General features: G+C 35.3%; 1 protein-coding gene across 1 annotated transcript in view; it reads right to left on the bottom strand.

Annotated features, from left to right (window-relative positions):
• Positions 1 to 15,536, bottom strand: part of LOC149827350 (callose synthase 7-like) — a 131,287-nt gene that overhangs the window by 88,920 nt on the left and 26,831 nt on the right. The window contains 9 exon segments of the mRNA XM_090019298.1: positions 211 to 297; positions 388 to 437; positions 511 to 592; positions 2,424 to 2,484; positions 2,576 to 2,628; positions 2,712 to 3,043; positions 9,488 to 9,602; positions 9,716 to 9,809; positions 15,016 to 15,044. Coding sequence (XP_089875424.1) covers positions 211 to 297; positions 388 to 437; positions 511 to 592; positions 2,424 to 2,484; positions 2,576 to 2,628; positions 2,712 to 3,043; positions 9,488 to 9,602; positions 9,716 to 9,809; positions 15,016 to 15,044 — 903 coding nt within the window.

The raw sequence follows: 15,536 nt of genomic DNA, 5'->3' as shown, positions 1-15,536 counted from the left end.
TATAATTGTCAACAAAGAATGCAATACAACCCTAATCAGAACTGTTGACCAAGTACAAGAAATGCTTTAAAGGATCACAGATTCACAGGTAAGTGCATACATGATGGATTTCATTCACAAGCAAATCTTATAAACAGAGGAGTGATGGTGTGCATAGCAAAGCTACAGGTCGCAAGTGCCAAAGGAAAGATAAACAGGATCAGAACCAACCTCACCAAGGTGATTAAAAGCCCCACGAATACCTCCAAATATTGTTGAGAAAATGGCATACCATATTTGTGCGTCCATGAAATACACCTAAAATAGGAGCAAAATCAATATCAAAGGCAAGACCAACAATAAATCAAATAAGATAGCATGAGCATGCAATAACAGTAACGAGCATACCAAGATAATCGGTGCCCATATGGAAATCACAACACCAATGTTATGCTTCACTGCATATTCAAGCACAGATTAGCCAAAAGCTTTTATGTAGTAATAAAACATGAAACAAAAGATAGATCTTACCATTTGGAAAAAACTCATGCCACTCATAAGTGCCAATTCTCAGTCCAATAATTATTTTAGTCGGCACAATTAAGGGTGCTATCTGCTAGAAAATATTTAGTTATTGCCAATCCAAATTTCAATAGAACATAATAGTGAAAGAAATATTTCATTTTTATGTTGTATTTATCACCATAAAACTCTTGCACACATGTATTCTGACATTCATAACAAAAAGATGAAACACTTCCTGATCTAAAACCGATCATAGAGGATAAAAAGTAAAAAAGCAAACAGAAATGGGATCGGATAAGACACATGATACACAACATAATGCAAAATCTAGGTTTATGCATATTTTGGTGTGTGTTTGGATGATGCACAATTGCACACACACACACAGCTAGCACTTCTTAAAGATTATTGCCTTTCTTGGACATCAACAAGTTTGCAATATTTTTTGCATCTAACAAGTGGACATTGACAAGCCCAAAAAACTTGCTACCCCTAATAAAAGAGATATCATCATGGTTCCATGCATTAACTGTCAACAGAACAGACAATTCAATAAAGTTTGCGAGGAAAGCACTTAAAAGACATCCTACATTGCCAGATAACATCCAATAAATATGTCTTAATTTTTTGAAATTTTTTCTTGAATACAGTTAGGTGACAATTCATGCATGAAATGAGCATGCTACCATAAAATTGTGGGAGGAAAAAGAATATATTAAACTTGCTAAGTCATTGAAGGATTTGCAAGTTATGCACTTGGACACAGGTTGCCTGCTACTTATCCTATGAAATTTATTAAATAGTGTGGTCATACCATCCTTTAGATATTGTTTGTCATGGACAGGCTGTAATGGAAACTTTACATATAGAGTAGACGGCCACAGATCAAAGATGAGATTAGCAGCATATATTAACACACTTTAAGAAAATTAAACTGAAATTCCAGCATAATTAAATGGAATGCATATAACACATGCAAATGAAGTTCATTTTCTAATGACTTGAATCTAAGATAAGTACACGAAAAAATAACCACAGATCCCCCAGGAAAGATAAATTCATGAACCCATCAAAGATAAACTAGATAAATTTCTCCTAGAGTTCACAGACAAAAAGCACATAGAAGCTAGCTAGACTTCACCAAGTAATGCTCTATATGACATAGGTATGAGTATAGTTGCGGGCAGGCATAGGTACAGAGGGTACGACACGGGAGCCTTGAAAAGTGCAGGTAAAATATATATATATATATATATATATATATATATATATATATATATATATATATATATATATATATATATATAGTATGAGTATGAATTTGGACTGAATCAAAATCCTATCCAATTAAAACTAAAAGGCATTTTTAATTTTTATCAAATAAAAAAAAGTGTCAACACTCCACTCTCTTGTTGAGAAAAAAGGAAGAGGTTTTCATTAACGAGGGGTGATTCCTCATTAATAAAGACCCCCTCCCTTTCGTTTACCAAAAAGTGGTCTCTCTCTCTCGTTTACCAAAAAGGAGTGTGTGCAAAAAATGGATATGGGGTTTGGATCTAGGTCGGGTTTGACTCAACCCAAACCGTACCTGGACACATGCCCATAACCATGCCCATTCCGGAAATAGCTTCAAACAGATCAGATTTCATGGATATCACTTCAGCTTTACAAGAACTTCTCGTCTACTTCAAAATGACAGAGAAAGGTGGGTTAATGTAGCAATGGGATTTGGAACATGGCAAAAGAAAAGATCAACAAGTTTGACAGCATATCATGCTAGCAAGATAAAATATGTTGAGACATCACCAAAATATCATAAGGAAAAGTTATTTGTTCAATCTCAAATACTAAAATCTGCACTTGAAATAGTTTCTAGCAGCTGCAGTTGTAACATAGCTTTGCAGGATTAGAAAATTCACCTCTACATAGTAGCTGAATGCTAGTTTGCAAATGAGCAACAGAATCCAGAAGAGAGTATACCTGATGGGATGAAAATCAGATCAGAGAAAAGGCTGTAGCATCTACAAGAGCAAGTATATCAAAGCAAAACTAAACAAATAATGAGACTTACTTAAGAAGTGAAACCATACTCTCATGCATGCCCCGTCCAACGTACAACTTTGGCTAGTATTGAGCAACACAGGAACAGTAAGTCGAATAGTAATCAGGTACTCCATCATATCAAAATTATTGCAGGAGAGACAAACCTGAGCCCACCACATCAGGAAAACAATAATGTGCCAATTTGAACGCTCCAAGGCTCTCCGAAGAAGAGGAAGCATAAACAAGATAGCAGCTAAGATATTGGGTATCAAATATATTGCCACAGCAAAAAAATAATATGACTGGTTTCTAATGTTGCTAGACCAGTTGCTGAAAATTCTAACTAACCCAGTTGGGTTATCCCAGGAACTGCCATAAGTTAATGGAAGCACTACAACCCACACAGCTGCTACCACAAGCTTAAGGATGTATCTTAATATCTGCGAGTATGACATGCTTCCCCAGGCTTTCCAGAAAAGAATTATGTCCAATAATGCTGCAAAAAAAAAATGTTGTGTAGTAATGGGATTAACAAGACAATGCAAAAACATTGATAAGGATTGTCAAGCAATGAAAAGTCCCAAGACAGAAAAGACCTAAGCAGATGGAATGGCAAGAAAAATCTTGTTGCCGTTGATGAACAACAGCTGGAAAACACAGTAATATGTTATATACTATGTAATATGGGCACTCCAAGAAGAGTGACGTACACCTCTCGACCTGTGTTGACATGGGTACTGGTACGGAGACATCATTTGGCATGGGTCAGAAAAGTTTTGGATCGATCTAATCTAGACTTGATTCATTACCTATTTTCATCCATTTTAAGGAGCATAAGAGGTTGCTTTTACCCATTCTTATATGACACATCATAAACACACACTCATGCATGCATGCGTACATGATTTTTCTTGAAAAAAGATATGAAAGTATATATGTATTGTATTTATCTACACACATACACATATATAGAGAGAGAGAGACTAGGAAGATAAAAAAAAAGCAACCAAAGCCACACTCTATGATTAAAAAAGGATGCCAAGAAAATCTTAAGCTTCTCATAAATCACAACTGTCACACACACGTGGCAAGAGTATGATAGCACCGCAAAGGTATTTCACTGCCAGAATCATGTTAAAATATCATAGTCTTATGCATTAAATACTACTCGTACAGATCCACTTGACCAATTGACCCCACTTTGCCCTCCACTGTACCCTAGACAACACACATCAGCCTCGAGAGTGAATTCAAATAGTTAGCCCATGTGAAACAGTGTGCAACGCATGTGCTCTAATTCCACCCATCCCACAATCAAATCTCCATCTTTCATGCTACACTACACAATTGCATGATCCCAGCAGCACACAGCTGGGCTCATCAGGAAACCACTCTGCCTCTACTAGTGGCACCATTCTCAAATCCAAGTCAGCCTGCCGTTTTTTAAACATGTTTTCAATATATAATTCACCAGCAGACCCCATGAATATATATATATATATATATATATATATATATATATATATAAAGTGAGTAAAAAACAGTTAAAACAAAAGGTCTAAAATCTACAATCAATGACGATCGGATGACATTCCTTCTCTAACAATTGAGTTTTTCATTGATCGGACTTTATATATTGGATTTTTATCATTTATTTGGTAGTGATATGTTTTAGATTATGTTTTTTTGATATTCAGATGTGTTTTTTAAAGCGTTAAAAATTAATGACCTACAATACCTTGTATTATAAAATTTTAAATGCATTGTGACTCATTGATTTTTCACATTCTGAAAAACATGTCTAGATGTTGTAAAATCATCATGTAAAGCATCTTTCTCATAAATTATAAAGAGTATATACATACAAGATCCGATCAATAAAAGACAAACATTGGAGAAAGAGCCACCAATTACCATTTGTTGTAGATTTTAGACCTTTCTTTAGTTGGACAGTCCTTTATATATATATCCGATCAATAAAAGCAAAATTTATTTATCTATGTATTTATATCCCCGTATCCATACTTTTGGAAATTCCCATTTCAAACCCCATGTACCCACACTGAACCTGACATAGGTCACATAGATGCAACACATTAGAGGAGACTATACACTTTAAGTTTGACATAATAAACAAATATCATAGAACAAATATTTGTCAAGTGATTTTTTAAAAAGTTCACTTAATGACTTTTTATTTCAAGTTAGAATATCTTAAAACAAGTTCGAAAAACCCTAGTACATGGGGACCATTATGGATGCAAAACCTATTAGATTTGAAAATCATGGAGAGAATATTAGAGTTTTTAATACTTCAAAAATTTTATGCTTTAATTGTATTGTCATCTGATGTGACAAAGACCACCCTATTGTTGTTATACTAATGTTCCAATCTGTTGGAATAATATACTCTAGAATTTTGAACAATGCCCCATTATGTCTGGGTTATGCACTTCAAAACTGTACACTTCAGTCCATCCTAAGTTGGGTTCATCCTGATTTTGCACTATGTAAATTGTGATTTTTTCAGTTTTAAAATTTTGTATACAGTATTCAATATAGTTCAAACTAGACTCAACTTTGAAACATTTGGAAAGCCAAATCACTCCTGTCGAGGAATATACTACCCATATAACATGGTTGTGTGCTATCCTCTCTTTTGTATACATGCCTATTATATAGGGCTAATCTTGTAACATAGCATTAGTGAATTTAGTCAACTATCTTTGTTTTTTTATGCATCTAGATGGGTAAACCCCTATGTGTTGTGTTCATTCATTCTTGACTTGAGGAAGCAGATCAGGTCAAGATAAACATGAGCGTTTTTGCTCATGCCGACATCGTGGCCGTCTGTTTGCATTTTGGATGAATGCCACGTGGTTTTGTTGACTTTTTAGCTTTTTAAAATACAAATCGGATGGCCATGATGTCGGCATGAGCAATAACGCTCATGTTCAGCATGACCTGATCTGCTTCCCATTCTTGAAGGCTAATGAAGCAATTGTTATCATCCTATTGTATATTGTTTTCTTCTTCTTCTTGCTTTCTTACGTGGCTAATTGATTTCCATATGGTATCAGAGCCAAATTGATGCAAGAGGGAGATATTTGGTCATCATCAAGGGAAGAATCGACTTCATCACAAGCTGTGGAGGTCTACTAAGTTGATGTCAGCCATTGAGAGAACGAGCTGTATGGTCACCTCAGTTTGGGTGTTTCAGCTTGGGGATTTAGTGAGGTTTGATTTTAGAAGGATATTCAATCAAACATCATTGGATTTGGTAATATATTGGAATTGTTTCATATTTTTCAAGCATTTTTCTGTGGGGCGTGAATTGCAGGCCAGATTTCAAAGTTTTTTGAATCCTGATCTGATTTCTCGAGTTCGAGTGCTTGGATTGCTTTGGTTTGGGTCATTTTTAGATTAGAAATGTATTGGAATCATTCCTTGGCTGAGTTGTGAGGTTTTTAATGTGATTTCATCATGATTTGAGGTGTTCACTGTTAGCGATAAGCAGTATGGATTAGTTTTGGGTATTATCGTGATATCAGGCTGTAATATTTCTCAAGATTTGTTTCCAGTTTGCTATATCTCTCATTGTTTTGAAGTGTGTGGGAGATAGACCTTTATGCTTGATAGTTGCTGCCGTGAGCCTTAGTTTTATTGTGATTGTAGCATGCTGTTTTAAGTGACTGGTGCGAGTAGATACGGTTGAGTTTGTGTATATTCTCTTCCTGTTTGCCCTTTGTGTTTGTTGTCTTTGTGTAGCATTGATATTGTAGTTTGGAGGTTGGGGAGAATATGGAGAAAGGAGATCCTATAAAAGTCACGCCAATGAAGCTTGATGGGACCAAGTATTCTTTTCTGTCCGATTTTATGGTGGCGGTGATTGATGAAAAATGATTAGGAGGGTATCATGATGGAACCATTGTGAAGCCCAAGACCGATGATCTGAATTATGACTCATTGATAAAGGAATAGAAAATGAATAATGTGAAGGTGAAGTCATGGATTCTTGGTTCTGTAGAACAAAGAATTACCATAAATATCTTCATGTTTCAAGAATCCAAGGATGCGTGGGGCTATTTGAAGCAAGTACACATGCAAGAAAACCGGGCAAAGAAATACCAGTTAATGTAAGGCTTAAGGTCCTTGAGGCAAGGAAATAAGTCTAATCAAGACTTTTATTCTGAGATGCAATGGACTCACTTGCATTGGTAGAAAGCAACAAGAAGTGCCATAAATTTAAAGACTGCAAGGCTTGTATAGATGCAAAAACAAAAGTTAAGGAAACTGTGTGGGTGATAGAGTTTCTTATGAGGTTTCCTCGGGAGTATGAAAATGTGAGAAGTGTCATCATTCATAGGACCTTCCTTCCTCCCATCACTCAGGCTCTTTTTCAGCTAATCACAAAGGAGACTAAGATGAAGTCTCTTAAGGCATATCCTACTGGTGATTCAGTTATCGTGGCATCCAAGCAGACAAGTGGTTTTGGAGGTACAAAGTTTGTGACACCCTAATCTGATATGACTGGAGTTAGTTGCCACTATTGCAAGGAAATAGGGCACATGAATAAGAATTGTCCAACGTTAAAAAGGAAGAGTGCAAGAATGGGATGAAGTGTCTCTGTGTCTAGTGTTATTCCTGGTGATAAGAGCATTGGGAAGGATGAAGAAAGAATGGTAGCAGTTGAATCTCCTTCCACTTCTGATAGCTGTTTATTCATTCAATGCTAAATCAGTTGCAGCAACAAATTCAGCAGCTCCTCTTTCTATCCACCTCCTCAGTTGCTACTACTTCCTCGGGTCCCTCTGGTTGTGCCTTTGCTGGTATCCCTAATATTGGTTCTAGTTGGTTAATAGATTCAGAGGCGTCATGTCATGTGACTGCAAATTAGTTCATATTAACTGAATGTAAACCATGTTGTGGTGCCTTTTGCACTGCAAATGGTTCTCTCATGAACGTTTCTAAAGTTGGTAAAGTTACTTTTGCTTCTAATCCTAGTGAAGAACTTAATGTTTCTGGAATTTTCTTAGTTCCTTCACTTGTTATGAATTTACATGCTCTTTTATGGATTCCCATGGTTCTCTATTTCAACAATAGCACCATTAGGCTCAATAAGCCCCCCTTTTTAGTGTGTTGAAGGATGAAACCATCGCCAGTCTATTCAATTTGAAGCAATGAAAGGATCAAATCTCTTTCTACCCATTCACTAGAATGGGAAGGTTGAGACCTTATATTAACAAAAAAATAGTCACAAATGGTTCTGGAACATGATTCAAAGCAGTTCCTACATTTCATTAAAAGAACTGAGTTGCAATCACATGGAACAGGGCAGTTCCTACCATTTCATTAAAAGAATTGAGTTGCAATCACATGGAACAGGGCAAAGGTCTCAGGCACACATGCACATTAACAACTAACAACTGGGAAGGTGGCATGTCATGTAAAAATGTGATTTTCTTGTGTGCAGTTAATCATACTCAACAACACTCATGTACAAGGTCGTTCATTTTCAGCTGAGAGTGAAGCTTATGAGCTGGATCTTTGATTTGGATCCAAGTTCATAAATTAATGTCACCAAACATGACCAACTTGTAAAAGTCATATTTCAACCATTCAAACAACTTTTTGCATTATTTCAATCACTAAAAACATGCAATCCTATTCTACATTATCAATACAAAATATAACTCTTAATGACTTGGGGTGACAAAAAACAAAATTACTTTCCAAACTTGAATAGAATTTACAAATCCATCTGATGGCTTAAATATACTAGAATTGCACGGTTTCCTTTCTTTTTCTTTCTGCATTATTATTTCATATCAAAAGGCAATTTTGATTTTATTATAATTATATCCTAGCACTCTAATTTCATTGCCGACACTATGAGAGGAAATAATGAAACTATACTGCAAAAGTTGTTAACATCAAATGCATAATGCAGCTATTCTTTATCCAAAACCCGATCGTTGTACCTATAAACTTCTCTGGTTCATGCTTTGAGATTGTTTCTCTAAAAGTATTCAATACCTTATTGCTAGAATGCAATATGTTTCCTGGGTTTTATGCTATTCATGCTAACCAGACAACATTTGCAAAGCTGAGTTGGATTTGGCTAGACTCCAGAGTTCATCGCATAGAAGCTACACAAGGTCTGACTTGAACATTTTGAATCTCATGTACGATATTGAAAGCTCAGACAAGCAAAGCCAGTTGCATACAATATACAAGTTCATTTACTAGGACCTGCTGAACCATCAAAAAGGTTCTGTTACTTAACTTTACAAGTCAGTGTTACGTGTCACCACTCTTGATCACAAGGCTATGCTGGAGTTGGATCAACCATAGAGCCTTTTGTTTGTGTGGGGGCTTTTCACAAAAAAGGTTTAACTTTGTATACATCACAGCAGGAGATGGGACAGCTATGGGGAAGCATTAGAAGTGTGAGAAAAATCATGACGAAGGCATCATAGCTCAGAAAACTGTTGGAGCTTATCTTTTTCCCAGGTAAGGAACAAAAGGCAAAAGAGGATGAACAAGAAGAAATGATGAGATTTTAAGAGTTTTTCATTTTGGAATAAAATGATGCTGCAAAGAAGATGTACGGATTGGAGCATCTCATCAGTAAGTATATCTCATACTGAAATTTGATTAACAATCTGCTTGATAAGAGTCAGATTCATACCCTAATCTGAGAAGCATCATAAATTGGTGTATGGAAGCATTAGAGATTTCATTGTCACCACAAGCTCTAGTGTGCAAGTTATCATTGCCATCATAAATTGGTGCATGGAAACATTAGAGATTTCATTGTCACCATAAGCTCTAGTATGCAAGTTACAATTGCCAAGATAGAAATTCAACCACAATACCACAAACAGACTTAAGGCATGAATATACATGAATCTTTAACTACAAAAATTATATATTGTACCTTGCAAAAAATTTAATATAGAAGCTGTAATGAATATGCTTGAAACACTTTTAAGTACATCTGCCTGAGACAATGTAACTGGGCCTGTATAATTCCATGCAACGATTATCATAGCCTGAGAACACAAAATGTTCAGCATAATTAGGATATGAATCCTCCAGTTAGAAGCACACCTGGCTCATTTGGGAGCTTGGAAACTTGTAACAAAAGAAAGATTTAATATCACACCTGGAGAGCTAAGATAAAAAAAATCCACAACCGATCAAAACTTCTGAAAAGATGCCAGAAGGTACGAACTTCAACAAAATTTGTTTTTGACTTTCTCTGCAGATTTAAATAACAGTAGAAAAAAAATTATTAACAAAAAGATATGGAAATCAAAATAATTATCACAGCTAAACGTGTCGACACCATTCTGCAATGCCTTGATTGAGAAAAAAAAGTAAACGGCAAACCACTCTGAACTGGCACAGATGTCACAACAATATTTCTAAAGCTAGAAATCATTTATTAAAAAATAGAAAGGACAAATAAATGGCAATAATCTGTCACATGAACACCTAGCATGTGTCCTGTGTTAACACAACATAATAGACATGCCATGACACTTCATAGACGGAGGCATACCCTATGCAGAACATGATCAACATGTACCCTTTGCCTCATTCTTTTTCTTATGTGCTTATACTTTTCTCTATAGTGGTTTTTCACAGTTTAAATTGGTCACTGGTTACATGCATTTAAAATTTTTTTGACTTTGGTTCGAATTTTTGTGCATTTAAAGTTTATCATAGTGGCTTCAAATTTTTGTGCATGAATTTGCATTTAAGATGATATCCATGCTGTTTTAGATTAAGAAATATGGATACATATAATCATACAAACATTATACATAATACACATGCATATATATATATATATATATATATATATATATATATATATATATATATATATATATATATATATACTTAAACATGTTTTTACATACATACGCACATATACACACGCACAAACATAGATACATATATACAAATAATATAGTCAGTATTGTATAAGTACATACATATATGTATACATGTATACATACACAAATACATACATGCATATATATATATATATGCAAGTCACATCCTCATCTCCTTGTTCTACAGAACTCTCATGTAGTGCCAAGCACACCTGTGTCATGTCTCATACCATGTGTGCATCTATGAGAGAGATAACATTAATGAAAAGAGCAAGCTACATAAAAAAACTTAGAGAAAAATGAAGAAATTCTACAGCACATAATCTGCTACCTACTAAATCCAAGCATGCAAAAGACCAATAACAAGCAAGATACAGGCACAAAGTAAACACTCAAATAGGGAAATATAGTAGTAGAGGAGTTCCAAAATAGAGAAAACAGGAAACCAAGTCAAGAAGATATTAAAGTGGTTAGATCATGTTTGTCCATTTGCACTATGGAATAATGCTACAAAGTGCAAAATCTTTGCATATCATTTAGCTCTGAAAAAGAGGCATGTGCAGAATGTTAGAGTCTCCTGATTTAGCTCACAAGTGCATAATGGACTCTGCCATTTTTTTGTTGCATAAATTTAAAACGTTCCTACATCTTAGCCATCTCCGATATCACTTGGAAAAATTATTAAACTAATGAATCACAGGGATCACTTTGTGTGTTCAGAATGGAGCCAATCAAGGATCAGAGGTGTAATAGCTGTGAAGTTGTATATGCATAATATATATATATATATATTTATATATATTATTCATAATGATGTAATAGGCAAATATCCTCTAGGGGTATTTTTGTCTTTTCACTAGTCATGTAATAGGTTGTGCACATTAGGGGCACAATAGTCTTTTATTTATTTTTTGTACAAACTAGATATTTAGTTTGTAGTTGAGGGCGTAGTGGTCAAAGCCACATAGAGTTGTTGGTGTTAAAATGTAAAACTGTACATATATGTATATATAATAATATTATATTATTATATATATATATATAAATACATTTTTAATTTCTTTCTTTTCTGTATTTTTTTCCTTTATTTTTATTTTTTTGTCTTTATGTCATCTAGTTCAGTTTGAACTAGAATGACTGTTGCTAGTCAAGTCCTGTCCAGACTTGACTAGCAATAGAGCTGTTGGACTGACACATTCCAACAGCTCTAAATAGAGCTGTTGGACTGTGCCCAACAGCTCTATTGAGTCCTCTTTCAGCTGTGTATATAAAGGGGTGCAGCCCCTCTTGTATTTTACCCCAATGCTTCTTAAGCAATTGGTTTTTCATATCAATAAAGAATACATTTTTATTTTTATTTTGTTTCCAGTTATACCCTTTTTAAGGGTTATGCTTTAGTGTCATTCTTGACACTTGCTCTTGTTAATCAAAGCTCGTGTTTCGAAGATCCCCATTTCATTTCATGGTATCAGAGCCGCGGAAGTACTAAATCTTGAGGAAAAGCTGCCTCGGTTTCCGTGCCCGTTTGCAAAAGTGTTCGCCACTTGAAGAGAAGTGTTTTATCACTTCATTGGAGAAGATTTCACATCTTGTTGTATTGTTTTTTTTTTCTTTCTTTCTCATTTTCCTTCTTGTTTCTCTTCTATCCCTATTCTTTCTCTCCTTGTAATCGATGGATGACAATGATAAAGTCACCATCATGCCTATGAAACTAAGCGATACGAACTATGTAACATGGGCTTCAATCATGAAGCACCATATATGGGGAAAAGGCTTATGGGGGATTGTGGATTGTTCCGATTCGGAACCTAAGCTATCTCTTACTAAAAAGGAGGGAGATAAAGAGGTCCCTCTATCGGAAGAAGAGAAAATCAAGGCTATTGCCTCATACGAGAAGAAATGGAAAGAATGGAGAATATCTCATGCGAAGATATTGTCATGGCTTATCAATAGCGTTGACATTAAAAAATGCTCAAGTCTTGCCAAATTTGATCATGCCGATAAGGCATGGGACGGCATGGGAATACCTTAAGAATATGTATTCCCTTAAAGATATTGCACACGTGTGCAACCTCCAAGAAAAAGTTTGAATGATGACACAAGGAGACAAAACTATTCGTGAATATTACAATTGGTTGTCCGAACTTTGGGAAGAACTTTCCCTTTTAGAACCAAAGTGGCATTGTGCCGAAGACATCGAGCTTCGTCAGAAACAACTCGATGCTGAACATTTTTACCAGTTTATCACTGGATTAAGGCCGGAATTTGAAACCACTAAATCGGCCCTACTTCACCGGGGAAAAATTCCTTCTATTGTTGAAACTATTGAAGAGTTAACAATGGAAGAAAATCGTCTCCGGAAAGGTTCTTTAAAAATTGAAGATGATTCCGTTTTAGCCGTGTCTAGACCAGGGAATCATGTTCGATCATATAGGCCTCCTCACTTTAACCGACAAAATGGTGACTATGATAAGAAGAAAGTTATTTGTCATCACTGTCATGAACCGGGACACTACAGGCCACAATGTCCCAAACTTAAGGAGCTGAGAGAAAAAAGAGCTGCAATTGCTGGATCGGAGCCTAAAGATCAGGATGCACCAGTTTCCCTGGCCCAACTAATGGAGATTCTTCAGCCTCTCATCAAAGGTGCCTCTTCCTCATCTGAAGCTTCAACCGGCGCAGCAGCCTCATCTTTTTCTGATTTAGGTAAAATTTCTTGGCTTCTTGACTCTGGTGCATCTTTTCATATGACCCCAAATAATCAAAGTCTATCCAAATGTGTTAAAAATAAAACAAGTGTGTCAAAGGTCTTTACTGCTGATGGGACTTCTCTTGAAATAGAAGGAATAGGAAATTTTGAAAAAATTTATAAAACAAAAAATTTTTTTATTCCAGAAATTAGACATGTTCCCAAATTAAATTTAAATCTTTTATCTGTATCTCAAATTTCTGATTATGGGTGTAATATTTCTTTTTCTTCTCATGGTTGTTGGGTACAGGATCGCCAGTCAGGCAAGCTGATTGGGGAAGGCCATAGAGAAGGAGGACTCTATTACATGGATTTTTTGGAAATGCCGAAGAAAGCTTTTTGTTATAATATTCAAAAAATAGAGTTGGAACTGTGGCATAAGAGACTTGGTCACCCACATATAGCCAAAATCCAACATTTTCCAAATCTAGGAAAATTTTGTAACTCTGAATCATTTGATTGTAAAGATTGTATTCTCGGCAAAATGAAAAGATTACCATTTCAGAACAGAACCTTTTTCTCTTCAAGACCACTTGAATTAATACACTCGGATGTTTGGGGTCCTGCACCAGTAATTTCTAAAGGAGGATTTGTTTACTATGTTATTTTTGTCGATGATTTCTCCCGACATACGTGGATGTACTTTCTCAAACATAAGTCTGAAGTATTTTCATACTTTCAAACTTTTCATAATATGGTTAAAAACAAATTTCAAAATGATATTACTATTTTTCGCACAGATTCAGGGGGAGAGTTTTTATCCACAGATTTTCAAAATTATCTTAAATTGCATGGCATCACACATCAAAGATCTTGTCCTTATACACCTCAACAAAATGGACTGGCAGAACGAAAACATCGCCATATTATAGAAACCACTAGAACTTTATTAATAGCAAATCAAGTCCCTAAAGACTTTTGGGCAGAAGCTGCCTTAACTGCCACCTATCTCATTAATAGGATGCCATCTTCTTCGTTACAAAATATCACTCCCATTGAAAAACTAATGAACATTTCTCCAGACTACTCTAGATTAAGAATATTTGGGTGCAAATGTTTCATATTTACTGACAAAAATGATAAACTTTCCCCTCGTGCGATTCCCTGTGCCTTTTTAGGATATGCTGAAAACCAGAAAGGTTATAGATGTTTTGACTTCAAAAATAATATACTATATGTGTCTAGAAATGTTTTCTTTCTTGAAAAGGAGAGCTTCTTTGATTTTAGAAAATTAAAAGACGTCACTGAGTACTCCTTTTTGCTAGATCTAACATCAACATCTGATGAATATGACCTTGATTGTAACTTTGATGATGATCAAAGAATTATTGATCTTAATGTTGAAAATGAAGAAGTTCATAGAGATACTAGTATTCAATATTCCAGGCGACAAGAGTCTAATACTCCATGTGCACTTGAGAAATATTCTAACATTCCAACTAGACAATCATCCCGAATCTCGAGGCCTCCAGAAAAGTTTGTATCATACGAGTCTTTCTCACCCACATATAGGGCAGTTATTGCATTAATTCACTCATATGAAGAACCATCCACATATTTTCAAGCAAAAAATGATATCAAATGGATAGAAGCCATGAAAGCTGAATTAGATGCACTTGAAAAGGCTTCTACATGGAATATTCAAGATCTTCCTCCAGGGAAGAAAACTATAGGATGTCGATGGGTTTATAAAATTAAAACCAAGAGTGATGGTACTCTTGAAAGATATAAAGCCCGTTTAGTAGCCAAAGGTTATGCCCAAGAATATGGGATTAATTATGAAGAAACCTTTGCTCCGGTGGCTCGTATGACTATTGTCCGAACCTTAATTGCCTTAGCTTCTATCAAAAAATGGTCTATTTTTCAAATGGATGTCAAAAATATTTTTTTAAATGGAAAGCTAGTTGAAGAAGTATATATGGAACCCCCTCCTGGTCTAAGTATTCCTAAGGATAAAGTCCTTCGCTTAGAAAAAGCTCTTTATGGACTTAAACAAGCACCAAAAGCTTGGTATGATAGGTTTAGTCGTGTTATGATTGATATTGGTTTTCAATTCTGTTTAACTGACACTGCTTTGTTTATTAAGAATTCTGATGCAGGGATCATTGTGCTTCTTCTCTATGTGGATGATATGATCATCACCGGAAGCGATAAACAGGGAGTTAAAACAATCAAAACACTTCTTAAATCTCATTTTGAAATGACTGATTTGGGCTTGTTGAGATATTTTTTAGGCATTGAAGTTGCTTATTCTCCTAGAGGATATTTATTATCTCAGACTAAATTTGCTTTTGATATTGTTTTCAGGTCTGGTATTACTGATGATAAGAAAG

The sequence above is a fragment of the Nuphar pumila genome, chromosome 10 (genome assembly GCF_984573655.1).
Source record: "Nuphar pumila chromosome 10, dmNupPumi1.hap1.1, whole genome shotgun sequence".
Lineage (NCBI taxonomy): Eukaryota > Viridiplantae > Streptophyta > Magnoliopsida > Nymphaeales > Nymphaeaceae > Nuphar > Nuphar pumila.
Note: the sequence above shows the minus strand (reverse complement) of the source record. Positions and strands in the feature narration are given on the sequence as shown.